This window comes from Humulus lupulus, chromosome 5 (assembly GCF_963169125.1).
Source record: "Humulus lupulus chromosome 5, drHumLupu1.1, whole genome shotgun sequence".
In the NCBI taxonomy this organism is placed as follows: domain Eukaryota; kingdom Viridiplantae; phylum Streptophyta; class Magnoliopsida; order Rosales; family Cannabaceae; genus Humulus; species Humulus lupulus.
Window position 1 is genome coordinate 235239666 of NC_084797.1, and position 14192 is coordinate 235253857.

At 31.4% G+C, this 14192-nt stretch overlaps 1 protein-coding gene across 2 annotated transcripts; it reads left to right on the forward strand.

Annotated features, from left to right (window-relative positions):
- Nucleotides 1–1986: 1986 nt before the first annotated feature.
- LOC133778432 (short-chain dehydrogenase TIC 32, chloroplastic-like) lies at nucleotides 1987–5536 on the forward strand. 2 transcript variants are annotated; one of them, XM_062218359.1, is made up of 9 exons: nucleotides 1987–2135; nucleotides 2239–2364; nucleotides 3208–3439; nucleotides 3673–3752; nucleotides 3890–4043; nucleotides 4146–4224; nucleotides 4611–4695; nucleotides 5011–5057; nucleotides 5179–5536. In XM_062218359.1, exons 2-9 carry the CDS (start codon nucleotides 2259–2261, stop codon nucleotides 5341–5343), a joined length of 948 nt encoding a protein of 315 aa, XP_062074343.1. In that variant the 5' UTR covers nucleotides 1987–2135; nucleotides 2239–2258; the 3' UTR covers nucleotides 5344–5536. The 2 variants fall into 2 exon arrangements, with proteins under 2 accessions (XP_062074343.1, XP_062074342.1); XM_062218358.1 differs by having other exon boundaries at nucleotides 2002–2158.
- The last annotated feature ends 8656 nt before the right edge of the window (nucleotides 5537–14192 follow it).

Sequence of the window (14192 nt, forward strand, 5' to 3'; positions counted from 1 at the left end):
GAATGAATTATTGTGGTACTATCTTATAACTTGTTTTTGATGTTACTATTTGGTAGGTTATAATTGAAAGTAATATTTGGTAACATTATTAAGACACCTTTTGGTTATTCTATAAGCTATTTTAGAAACCTATGAAAGTTGCTTTTTAAAATGAGTAATTGGTGAAAATGACATCTATTTTGAAGTTATTATGCACTCTGGTCTAGTTTTGATAATTTTTTGCAAATAACCTTTGTCTAAAATTTCCACTAATTGTTTGAATTTTTTTACTAGCTATCTAAAAAATTTTGACCAACTGTCTGAGGTGTCGGATACCATTTTGAAAAAAATTATCAAATCGAGATCAGAGTGCAAACTGACTTCAATAAATAGGTCATTTTGCCAAAGGACCATTTAAAAATACTTGTTTAGGATATTAATCTAGTAACTTTTAAGTGTAAAATAACAAACAATTTTTTTGGAAACTCATTAGGTTAATTGGTTTTGAATTGTGTGCCATTTTTTATATTTTAGTTACTTTTTGGCTAACCAAATATAAAACTACAATACAATTATAATAATCTTCTCCAACGATGATAAGAAGACACGGGCTTGGTATATACCAAAATGTCCTCCTCAAAGAGACGGATATTGGTATCACGGGAAAATGTTTCTGAAGTGACAGATATACCCACGATCTCATTAGAAAACGACGACGATAAAGGAGAAATAGGTTGATGGGTTTTATGCCCCTTAAAATACTTGTTCCAATGGTACCACCTATCGGCCTTGGAGTGGTCAAAGTTGGTTGGAAAATCCAGTCAAATTCATGCCTTCAATGTCTTTAACTAGTCTGTGCACCATCGTTTAGTAGTTTCAGGCAGCAAGGTCATCGACGAACATGCTTCCATGGGGTCAACGAATGTACCACTCTGATGAGCTCTGATGAGCAGTGGTCAACATCTAGGATCAAGAGTAAACACCATGGAGAGTGTAATGACAAAAAAAAGTTTGGTATTTATATAAAACTTGAAAATCCAATAATACAATATATTTTGTAAATAAAATCAGAAATACAAACTAAGTGTAATTATTCCATAAAATGATAATTGTGGCGAAAATTCCTACCATTAATATTTTGGTATGCAATTAGTCCTTGATTGATAATTATGTTGATGGTGTCTGAAAGAATATAATTCCCTGCCTTTCATTGATAGTCAAAGGTTCATAATATACAACAATTGTCCACGATTACAAGCTTGATATTAGGCTAATAATGAGGAAACAAATATTACCTAATAAACACAATTAACTACAGTCTAAATATATACATATACTACAGTCTAAATATATACATATACGCTAAATAAATATATACATATTCTATCAGTGTCACATCTTAGTACCTGATTAGATAAAAAATAATAATACAAAATAGAAATATTTATGGTAAAAATCCTAATGTAGTCATTTACAACATTATTAAATTATACTATAAAAAATTAATTATTATTTACCAATAATATTTTCTCTACTCTATATGAAAAATTATAAAGTTACACTCTCAACTTTAAAAGTACAAAACTTAATAATAATTAATTTTTAAAATAAAAAATTACCCATTTATAATTTATACATATATTAATGTGAGTATTTGAAATGATTTTAAGCCGTTGAAAACTAAAGATGGAAATTTCCAAGCTATAAATGGTAAAAGAAATTTTCTAAAAAAAATAAATAATAGTAAATGCACAATGGCTCTGGCTCGTCGTATTCCTTTCAAATAATAAATAAAATAGAGCGATCAGTCATGATGAATAAATAATGCTTTTTGTATAATCAGCTACAGCCGTGTTCACAAAACATTTATCTTCTTACACGTGTTAGATTCAAATCACATCAATCAATCAAAGAGGCGAGCAGTAATCACCTACACCCGCATTCACAATAACACTTGTCGTTTTATGCAGATACGACAGCCGAATCTCCACTCATTTTCTCTCATTCTTCATCGTCATCATATAAATTGTAGAGCATGGATTCAAACTCAGCCACCATTGCAGCATTATCCTTCTCATTCTAGCTAGCTGCCAAATACATTCTTTGTAAATATCAACGTCAACATCAACATCGACACCAACAAAGAGACATCCGAGGTAATCTGAGTGTAAATTACGAGGTTAGCTTTCTCTCACATTGAGTTGAGTTTTGACTTTTGAATGTGGAAGTTTTAGCTAACTTGGATTTGGGTTGGTGCAGTTTGAGCTTAATCTGGGCGAATGTGGATATTTGGGTGGAAAGGGCCATCTGGGTTCTCTGCTCGTTCTACGGCAGAGGAAGTCACTCAAGGGATCGATGGAACCGGTCTCACTGCCATTGTTACAGGTCTTCTTTTTGGAATCTGGTTTTTTTGTGTTATCTGTTGAATTCATTTTCTTTTTTCTGTGTGATGAATAAATAATCACTGGAAAAAGAAAAAAGGTTGTGCCTTTGTAAGAGTTAAGTTATTACTTGAACAACTGAGCAAGCTCACTGGAGTGGAGTGTGCTTGATTTGAGTATATTACGATAGTTCGTTGTTTCTTACTCAGTTGGGTGTCTGGCAGATTTGGGTTTGATAAATGTTTTGAGAAGGACGAAACTTTACTTTTCAGTTCTGTTTATGGTTATTTTTGGGTTTTGTTTGAATCTGATGCTTTATATGATATATTTTCCAATAGATGGTATTGAGATGGGGTTTCCAAAGACATTATGGTGTTTCATGCTGATTCTGGGCTTTGATCTTTTGGCTAAAATCAAGAGTATTGGCTAAAATCAAGAGGATTAACATGCATGATCAACGATTTTATGCAGTCCAAGCCTGGCCACATCTTGTCATCTTCGCTTGGTTTTAGAAGAGATTTTGGGAACTTATTCTTATCTGATTTAACGTCTTATCTAGATGAAATCTCGTTCACAAAGTGTTTTAATAAAAAATCTCACGTTAAGAATCACAACTTTTGAGGAACGACATAGAATTCATACAAAAAACACATAAATTTGTTGATTTTACTTAACTTTGGCATTATCACCTCGTAAAATCTGTGCATCAAAACATTAGTTTTTTCTCAGAGTTGGTAGAGTCTAATCTGTTAGCTTTTGTAGTTTGTACACTTTAGACTTCATTGATTGCAGTGGTTATATCTGGCCATTTGCGTTCTGATTTTTCACCTTCATTTTTTGTATTTAGGAGCATCAAGTGGTCTCGGCGAAGAGACAACACGAGTATTTGCTTTGCGCGGTGTTCATGTCATAATGGCTGTAAGAAATTTGGATGCTGGAAGGAATGTGAAAGATGAAATATCTAAGGAAATCCCAACTGCTAAACTTGATGTCATGGAACTAGATCTTAGCTCATTGGAATCAGTTCGGAAATTTGCATCAGAATACAAATCGTCTGGTCTACCTCTGAATCTCCTTGTGTAAGAATTTATGTTGGAAGTGTTGTAGTTAAATTATATTTTTCATACTGGCTCGGTAGCTGGCTGGCTCCATTCACACTTTTTTTTCCTCTTTATCTATGATGGTGATTATCTTCTTCGTGCTCTATGCTCTATTATTTTTGTTACATGAAACAGAATTAAACAGAGAAACATATGTTTATTCCAGCGTTGGATTTTTGCATCAACAAGTAATATTCCCTCCTCTGTGACAGTAACAATGCAGGGGTGATGGCAACTCCATTCATGCGTTCCAAAGATGGCATTGAATTGCAGTTTGCAACTAACCATTTAGGTATGAAAAGATCAGACTATAAACAGTGGCAATCTATATCTTGTTTATAAGCCTTTTTTTTTAATTACTTCAAAATTCCTATTCTTTGATTTTCTGTGGAAGTGGTATCTTAGAGTTCTTTCATTACCCTTTTGTAGGTCATTTTCTTTTGACGAACCTTCTATTGGAGACCATGAAAAAGACGGTACAAGAAAGTGGCAGGGAGGGAAGAATTGTTATTTTGTCCTCTGAGGCTCACAGATTTCCATATAAAGAAGGGATACGATTCGATAAGATTGATGATGAATCGAGGTCCCATTCTGACAGTTTAACCCATCTACTTCTGTTGCAGCAACTTATGAATTTATTTTCTGAGGTCATCAAATGATGTTTGAATTTCATTGAATATTACAGTTATAGCAGCATGTATGCTTATGGACAATCAAAGCTTGCCAACATACTGCATGCTAGTGAACTTGCAATGCATCTGAAGGTACTTAGTTTGAACTTGCAATGCATCGATTTAGCTATCGTATTTTAGATGATCGGTAATTTAATGATATCGTTCCTAATGCATAGTAATGAACTTTCTGAAACTTTTAAAGAGCCGCATGTGCTTGTAAAGAATAAGCTGAAAAAAATGATAAATGTAATTTTTTTTATTCATTTCATATGAAAGAGCAAGGCTATAGCGCATGCAAGGATTTATCAACTGTAAATATGTACTTTGTTGGAAAAAAAATCGCCAAGTCTTTAGTTTATACTGTGTATTCAATCTACATATGCAGTCCCTTCTGTTAGCACTTCTATCCATAACCATCCAATTCTATGAGACAAAATGTTTGACTGTTCTCTCTCCCTTTCTTTTTTTTTCAACAGGCAGAAGGAATTGATATTACTGTTAATGCTCTTCATCCTGGATCAATTATTACCAATCTTCTGCGCCATCACAGTATCTTGAATAGTATATCCCGAAACTCTTTGCATATATTTATTTATTTACACATGTTCTTATATAGATTATGGTCAAACTCTGGCTTGGAATAATTTTGATATAGATGTTCATTTATTGGGGAATGCTTCTAGTCATATATTAGGAAACAGGCTTTGTTAACAGATTTAATATCAAAAAGCCAGAACCTTATTGATTCCAGAATGATTATGCTACAATGCAATGTTATTATGATCAGCTGCTGTGAATCTATTTTCCTCCAAATTCTTTGCATTTAGAAATGCATGGCTTCTTATTGATTTGTCCTTTGCTTTCGGTTTGATGCAGCTGTTGCTAATGCAGTTGGTAAATATTTCCTTAAAAATGTTCAGCAGGTATGTTTTATCTATCTTATCAGACCATGAACAGACTACTCTGGATCATTGTGTATTACCTGTTCCAGCATTCTTGCAACCTCACTTGTTTTCCTAACGAATTTTTGACGGTTTTTTATAGGGAGCATCAACACAATGCTATGTGGCATTGCATCCACAGGTCAAGGGAGTAAGCGGTGAGTATTTCGTCGACAACAATAAATCAAATCCGACCCTTCTGGCTAAAGATGCTAAATTGGCTAAGGAACTGTGGGATTTTAGCATAAACTTGACCAACCCCAAATAGCTTTTTATTACATATAATTTGGAAGACTCGAGTTATCCAACCTTTCCCCAAAACCAGCTGAAGTACTATTTATAATGACAGTTAATGCTGTGTAAATAAAAATATGTGATCACTGAGACTACTATTATGGTTCATCTCCCCTGTTTGAAGTGCATTATTAAAGTGACCAGTGCAGATTTTAGATTTATCTTTATATTTTTTGTTGGGGGAATGTTACTAATTCAGAACATGTGTTTACTTCTAATGAAATTCCACCCAATCGATGGCCGTTGGGTGCTTAAGTAGATGAAAAAGAGCTGGTCAACTTTAATGGCAGCAATCTTTGGTGGGAACCTTGTATTTTAAATGCGGAACATGTCATTGATCCACAATTCTATTTACAACTAGTAGGGCGTAGCACGTGCGGCTGGTATAAATTTATCCTTTTATGATAAATTTTAGATAATGATGTAAATGATGAGATAGCAAGAGAAAGAGATAGAAGGAGCTAAAAAAATTATGGAGTGGGTAGAAGCCTGCTTAAGAGCAAAGGAAAAAAATAATTATGGAGCCTAGGTATGCTTGCCCCTTTTATTCCTCTCCCGAGCTAGAGCTTTCGCCATATTCGAATTGTGTCTGGTATCTTCCCTAACGTGAGGAGAGAGAAAGAGTAATATCACACAAAGTTGAGGAGAAATTTATGCTAATTTTTGCCACGTTTTTGCCACTTTTAACCTTATGCTAATTTATATTTATTTTATTTTGTTTTCATAAAAAAGTATAATTTCTATATTAGATTTGGGTATTTAAGTAATATCATACAATTTTTTTTTGGAATCTATTTGCTAGTATTTGCTAGTGAGAAGGTAAAAAATTCACAAAAAAAAGCCAACACTTTCTAATTTTTTTTTATAGATGAATAGATGATGTGTTGGGCAAAACAATTTCCAAAAAAAAAAATCAGCCAAGTCCAAAACAAAAACACTTAAATTACCTAAATAACCTTATTTAAATGAAGAATTACATGTTTTTTTTATTAAACAACAAATATAATATATAAAATAATTAAGAGGTGAAAATGGAAAAAAAGATGCACCAAGAGCTGCTTATGCGCTCTTTTACTAATAGTATAGATATAAATTTTCAACCCAGCACAGTTCATCAAAGGACATACTTTTGGTTATTGTACAAATCTTTTTCTTTAAATTTTGATCTGCAATACAAGGAGAAAAAAGTGTCGATCCTCAACAAAATAAAATAGGGATACTTGACAAAAGTATAGTATTTACAAAATTTGCATTGGGCCGGTTTAAACCCGTACCCTTGGTTATAAAGCCAAGGATGGCCACCACTTGTGGTCACACTCGAATTAGAGATAGAGTTGGATGCTGCATTAATTGTAATGAGATTTTTATTTATTGAGTACAGTCAAGTGATTGCAAGTTTCGGGTCAAAGCTATATATTTTTTTTGGAATGCAATTAAATAAAAGAAAAACAAAATGTCAAATAATAAGAAGTTGACAAGTCAGCTCATGAGAAAAATTCTATGGAGTTATAAAGGTTGTGTTCGGTAAAATCTTTGTGTTGTTTGGTAACTATTAAAAAAATAATTTTTTATTTAATTAATTAAAAATTTGACAATTAAACATAAAATAGTGTTTGGTAATTCTATTTTTATATTTTATTTTTTTAAATTGTAAACAAAATTTATTAAAATTTGAAAATAGAAAATTTTCACTTTCAAAATTTTTTTAAATTGTTTTCAACTTTTAGTTTTTTTTTATTCTCTTCTTCAAATCACCACCTCATTTTATATTGCTAAGCAAAACATAAAAATAAAAGTTATCAAACGCATTTATTATTTTTTATTTTTAAAAACAAAAAACAAAAGTAGTTATTAAACATATTTTTATTTTTTAAAAATAAAAAACAAAAATAAAAATAATATTTCTATTTTTATGTTTAAAAAATTCAAAAACTCCGTTTGGTAAAATTTTTGTTTTTGAATTTTCTAAACACAAAAATAGAAATATTATTTTATTTTTGTTTCTTTATTTTTAAACAATAAAAATATGTTTGGTAACTATTTTTGTTTCTTGTTTTTAAAAATAAAAAATAATAAACGCGTTTGATAACTTTTAGTTTTTGTTTAACAATATAAGGTGTTGATTTGAAGAAGAGAAGAAAAAAAAGAAATGAAAAATTGAAAACTGTTTAAAAAAATTTTGAAAGTGAAAAAATTCTATTTTCAAAATTTAATAAATTTTAATTAAAATTTTAAAAAATAATAAATAAAAATAGAGTTACCAAACACATTTTATGTTTTATTTTCAAATTTTTAATTAATTAAATAAAAAACTATTTTTTTAAGTGTTACCAAACAACATCAAAAATTTTACCAAACACAACCTTTGTTTTTAAATTTTTTAAACACAAAAATGGAAATATTATTTTATTTTTGTTTCTTTGTTTTTAAAAAATAAAAATATGTTTGGTAACTATTTTTGTTTTTTGTTTTTAAAAACAAAAAATAATAAACGTGTTTGATAACTTTTATTTTTATTTTTTATCTAACAATATGAGGTGTTGATTTGAATAATAGAAGGAAAAAAAAATAAAAAACGGTTTAAAAAAATTTTGAAAATGAAAAAATTTTATTTTCAAAATTTAATAAATTTTAATTAAAATTTTAAAAAAATAATAAATAAAAATAGAGTTACCAAACACATTTTATGTTTAATTGTCAAATTTTTAATTAATTAAATAAAAAATTATTTTTTAAGTGTTACCAAACGCAACCAAAGCATTTTTTATTTTTATTTTTGGTCCAAAGCCAAGACATTGGGGTTTAAACTTTAAACCCTAACTTCTTCTCTAGTAATTAATGAATTAATCGGAAAGTTAAATGCACTTTTTTATTTGAAAATGAAATCATTTCAGTTATTTTTATATTTTTTTTCAACAATACATTATACACATTTATATTAAAATTATTAATTATTATTTTTGATATCTACACATATATATTCAAATTTATAACTCATAAATTTTAAAACAAATTAATAAGATTTAAATTTATATTCTATAATTATTTTAATTATATGATTATAAATACTCAAAGTTAGAGCTAAAAATGTGGATTAGGCTTTTTAATATGGCATAAGCACCGTATGAGTTCCTCGACAAGACACACAAAATATGAATTTGGGCCAAACATGACATGATGTTGTGGGTCGTGTCGGGTCTACATGTCAAGTATGACGACATAACACGACAAGTTTGAAAGCACAACATGCAAAAAAACACGAAATAGAACCATAAATCTAAAAAAAATATTATTAATTAATAATTATAAGAAGAGTCTAGAGTAAGCCTGTTTTAGGCAAGTAAATCAATTATGACATCAATATTTTTCGAAAAGTTCTAGATAATTTACAATGACAAAATTAGGATTTAAATAGTATTTTTACACGCATATTGTGACGCTCTCCTAATACAAGACCGTTACACTGTGTACTTAAAATTGTGTCAGACCTGCTAATCAGGTCATTTGGTTTAAAATGTGTAACTAAGGTTAGTGACAAAAGTTAGGGTTAAAAATTTTGGTCAAAGAACCACTGACTTTTATTTCAAAAGTTTTATATAAACATGGGATCCCAAAATATTACAACTAAACTTAAAAAAAAAGAAGTAATTATACACATCAAGGTTACATCAGCCGGCCTAAGCGGCAAAACAGGGCTAACACCCTAGTTCCTCTGAGATAACCTCGACCGTGGTGGTCGAGCAGCCGCATATGTACACGCCACCATCGAAGCTCTCCAACTCATGGCTGGTCAAGCTTTCCCTTTCCCTTACATGCACCACAAAGCACCTGTGAGCCGAGACTCAACATATGCATGAATAAAGAATATAAACCTTGAAATACCCATTCAATACAATCAGTAATAACAACCAATAAATACTATCATTTAGGTTCAAGCAAATGATCATTGGATCAACCTGGGGCCGCTGCCCTAACTAATTGGCCTTAGAGCCAATTCTCGGGGCCTATGCCCTAGCTACGTGACTATAAAGTCACCTGGGGCCCTCGCCCTTAGCTTTGTCTCACTAGCCATAGAGCTAGCCCAACCCCATTGGTTTAATATCGACCTTAAAGTCGACCAACGTAATAGTACGTTACTTGTTTAGGCCTAAGCCTTTCGACCAGTGTGCAGCGCGCTATTACCGTCCTTGACTCGTAAGTCAAGCCCTGATCCAGGATTACATACCTCAATACAGAAAATAGATGTGGATAGGCACATCCCGATAACTAAGCACATATGCACGTTAATCGCCTAATGCCACTGAATACCTATTTTCCACAATACTAAACATATCTATTTAACGGGGCCACATGCCCTAACCATAGTGTTCATGCAATGACCATAAAACACTTAAGCATTTATCAGCAAACATGTGAAACAATAGCCTAGCATAAACATCCTGGGGCCTAAGCCCTATTCATAATAACATATAACAGTCGGGCCAAGCCCTAATCACATATAACACGTATTGGGTGCAGTTTCCTTACCTCAGGTCCAAGTAAGCGTACACAAGAACGACCCTCGAGCACGATCCCGTTCTGAGCCCTAGCGAACACCTAGTCACAATCCACAAATGGTACCTTGATGAGTTTAAATTCCAAAGCCCAATCCCGCGCCCTTGGGACCTCTAATTCCACCAAATGGGGTGGTGAAATTGTCCCCCAAGCTCCTCAGCAAAAACCCTAAAAAGTACCCAAAAATCAAGTTTTGAAAGCTGAGTAGCGCTACAACGCTACCTATAGGGTGCTACAGCGCTAGAGTTAGAGACTCTAGCCCCCCAAAATCGTAGCCTAGCATTGTAGCGCTCCCAACCTAGCGCTACAACGCTGACACCAGAACTTCGAAATTCTAGGTTTTCTCTTCGAATTTCCCCGAGCCAAAGCTCCAAAGATTCATCCCTCAAGACCTCCAAACCCAAAATTAACCATAGAAACACACTCTACTCATCAAAGGCAACATAACCTAACCAAAATTTTCTCCAAAACTCCAACCTATCCCAATAATCCATACCCAAGCTCTTAAGCTCCAAACACCATAAAAACAGAGTAAGAACTCAGAAAATTCAGAGATTGAAGCTCAAAATCATTACCTTGATGGCTGCCCAATGGTTCCCAAGACGATACTAGTTTGATCCTACACTCCAGACTTCAATTTCCAAGCTTGTTTCCTCAAAAACTTCAATTTCCCTCAAGCTCCAAATAAGGCAGAAGAGAAAAATGGGAGAGAGAGTTTTGGGAGAGTTTTGCATGCTTCCTTCTTGTTTCTTTCCCTTTAATCTTCAGTTTCCTATTTTGGCTAAGTATAGACAAAGCCCATAAAATATTAAAATGCCCTTAAGTCCAAAGGTTGCCTTCTAATGCCCATAGGGGCAGAATAGTCATTTGTCACCATTTATCAACATTTCCTTAAATAAATCTCAGATATCTTAAATAAGCACCAAATAAATATCCACTACCCAATAATACCCGGTGATGTACTAATTTACCAGAATACCCCTAGGCTCACCCCGAGTCGGGTATTTGTTCCCGTTGTGACCTTTTTCGCTAATTGTTCACTAGGATCGCCTCGTGTCGAATAATCCAAATACATCCACATAATAATGTGATCTCACACTTATATCACATATATGCACATAAATACACATTTATGCCCGCAACATGCCAAATTATCAAAATCGCCATTCTAATAAGAAACAGACCCACATACATATTTAATACCCCTAAATATGCACAACTAGTCATATTATCACATAATTCGCATAATAACAATTAAACACATAATTCCATATATTGCCATCCTAGCCCCCTAATCAAGATTCTAAGCCTTATAGGAAATTCTGGGACGTTGCACACACACACACACACACATATATACTAGGTGCAAAGAATGTGCAATGCACGTTTGCTTAATTTTCTATAAAAAATCTATTAATTATTTTATTAAATTTTTATAATTGTCATATAAATTTTAAATAAATAAACAATATTATATATAAAAGAATGACATAAACATATTAAAATAAAAATTAAACCAAAACATTGTTTATGATTTTTTTAAGAAATAATACGATAACCTTTTAGATCACAAACTACCCTATTTAAGGTACAAAACATTCATTACATTATTCAAATCACACCTTAATGATTAGAGAATAAAATTCTTTATGTTTGATACAAGATAAATGTTATTCTAATTTCTTATTTAGTTACACAGTTGTTACACCAAAATTTTGAGAATAAATAAACAACCTCGAAATGTAGACTCGTAAAGTGTAAGATCGGGATCAACAAGTGTTATCATTATACTTGTATAATTTGTTATGAAGTTCCAGAGCTATGTCATCAGCGCTTGAGCATGAGTTGCAGGCTCGAAGGAAACACAAATCTTCCCTGAAATATGAGTCCGAAAGACCAACCAAGCAAGGAGGTAGTGACAACTAGAATGATGAGCTCGAAGATATGTGTGAATTCGAAAGCGCGTTGGAGTAGCGTTGAAGCTCAAAGACGCGTTAAATTAATGCACAGAGATGTTATTGGGAAGTCTCTACAATCATGGGATTTAGTCCAAACCATGTAATTAACACTATTGTTTAGGGATGCTTATTCACAATAAATGCGATTGATTGTGTTTATACTACGAGATTTGTTATCCCGATTTAGACCTAAGATTAATGGAGAATTCTTGTAACCGGGCCTATATAAATAGTCTAGGAATAGTCATTTCTAAAGACATGCCATTTTTTTTTGTACTGAGAAACACTTTGTGAAATTGCTCTTCCTTGAAGCTTTTACGCAGATTTCAATAAAAGTGACTCGTGGATGTAGGGATATTTTAATTGTTGAACCACGTTAAAATATTTGTTTTTCTTTTTCTTACTAAATCATATATGTGGCTTAATTGCCCTTACTTTTAGTTGACGAAAAACGTCGTCAACAACAATCATATATTTGTACACACATGACACTTGTATATAATGTATTTATTATGTATTATATATATTATTGTAATAATAATATTTATAACATGTGAATTTATATTAATATAATTATTACATATATAGTTTTGTATTAAATATTATTATAATAATATTTGAATTATATTAATATAATTACTAAATATTTATTCTAGCAAAATTTTATAAAAATTGGGATTATACATTTGTTGACGCGGTTATTCGCCAACAGGTAATTAAGAAAATAAGAGAAAGAGATTAGTGCTTAATAATGAACCGAAATAGATAAATGATCTTTTAATGGACTGATGACACAACTACGTTTTTAGGTGGTTCAAAGGTTAAAATCCTTCTACTCCACCAGCTAATATTATTGTTATATTTATGGTATTCTTTACATGATACTTTGTTACATAATCGAATCCAACCCTTTGCAACTCCCAGGGTCTCCATATTTATAGGAGAGGGCACCTAGAAGTTGGTAAGGGGGTCATCCCGTGACCTTCTTACCCATCATGTCACTTATGTGACATTCGTGATTAATTCCTAAACCCTGACAAATGAAGTATGGTCTAATCAATAGGTAAGGGGGATAATGGGCCGCACGACCCAACCCAGTCGTGGGTGCCTGAATACGCACGTTCATGCTGCGTGTCCGAGAATTCAGGGATATATCAGACACGTGATGTTTGATATATGCACGTTTACATTGCGTGGTTGACTTTATAAAAGGTCATAGCTTCCAACTCCAATTCGTACCCCGAGCTGGATGCCTTCTCGACCTGCGGTCTTCATAGTCCTGACTCGGCCCTTGAGTAATCTTGATGAACCTTTGGTTACCTCGAGCTAAAGAGGTAGGACCTGACGATGGCAGCTCCGGTCATGGGGTATCCACGTGGCTGATATAATTAGGCCATATCTTAGCTCGCTAATAGCCCATTGGAAAATCAGGGCGTACAATATTATTACAATAAAAATATTATATAACATTTGAATTTATATTGATATAATTAGTAAATATCTAGTTTTGTATTATATATAATTATAATAATGATATTTTATAACATTTGAATTTATATTAATATAATTAATAAATATCTAGTATAGTATTAAATATTTTTATAATAATGATATTTTATAACATTTGAATTCATATTAATATAATTAATAAATATCTGATGATAATTTATAAATATTTATTTTTAATTAGTTTTAAGAGTATATTTCGTTAAATATTTGAAATATTCCGTTAAAGTTAACAAAAAACCGTTAAAACCAAGGATTTCTGTTATTTACACACTTTTTATATAGAAGAGATATATCTTTATAAATAAATGCGAGTTTCACGGAATTTGTTGTTTTCTGTTAGATTTAGCATTTATTTTTATTTTTTTCTAACACCGTTAGTTTTAAAATCATCTAAATAAGGTAAATAAATAAAAAGCAATAAATCTAAATAAGGTAAATAAATTAAAAAATAAAATAAAAAGTAACAAATGAATCTCATCACATATTTTAAAATTTGATATTAAAGTATTTAAATTACTTTTCTTTAAAAAATATATATTTAAATTACTCTATCAATTATGTTTTCAAAACTATAACCGAAAATTATTTATGTGTTAATTTATTTTTTTTCTTTCTTTTATTAATTATTTATTTTGTCATTTAACGTATTTTGTTTATCAAAACATATATATAATAGTGAAATAAGACATAAATATACATATTTTCTTATTTTGTTGTTTAGTTTTTTTAATGACTTATTTTAATTGCATAAGTCATTAATTAAATAATATATATTTATATATATAAATTTTTGCTGGTTTTA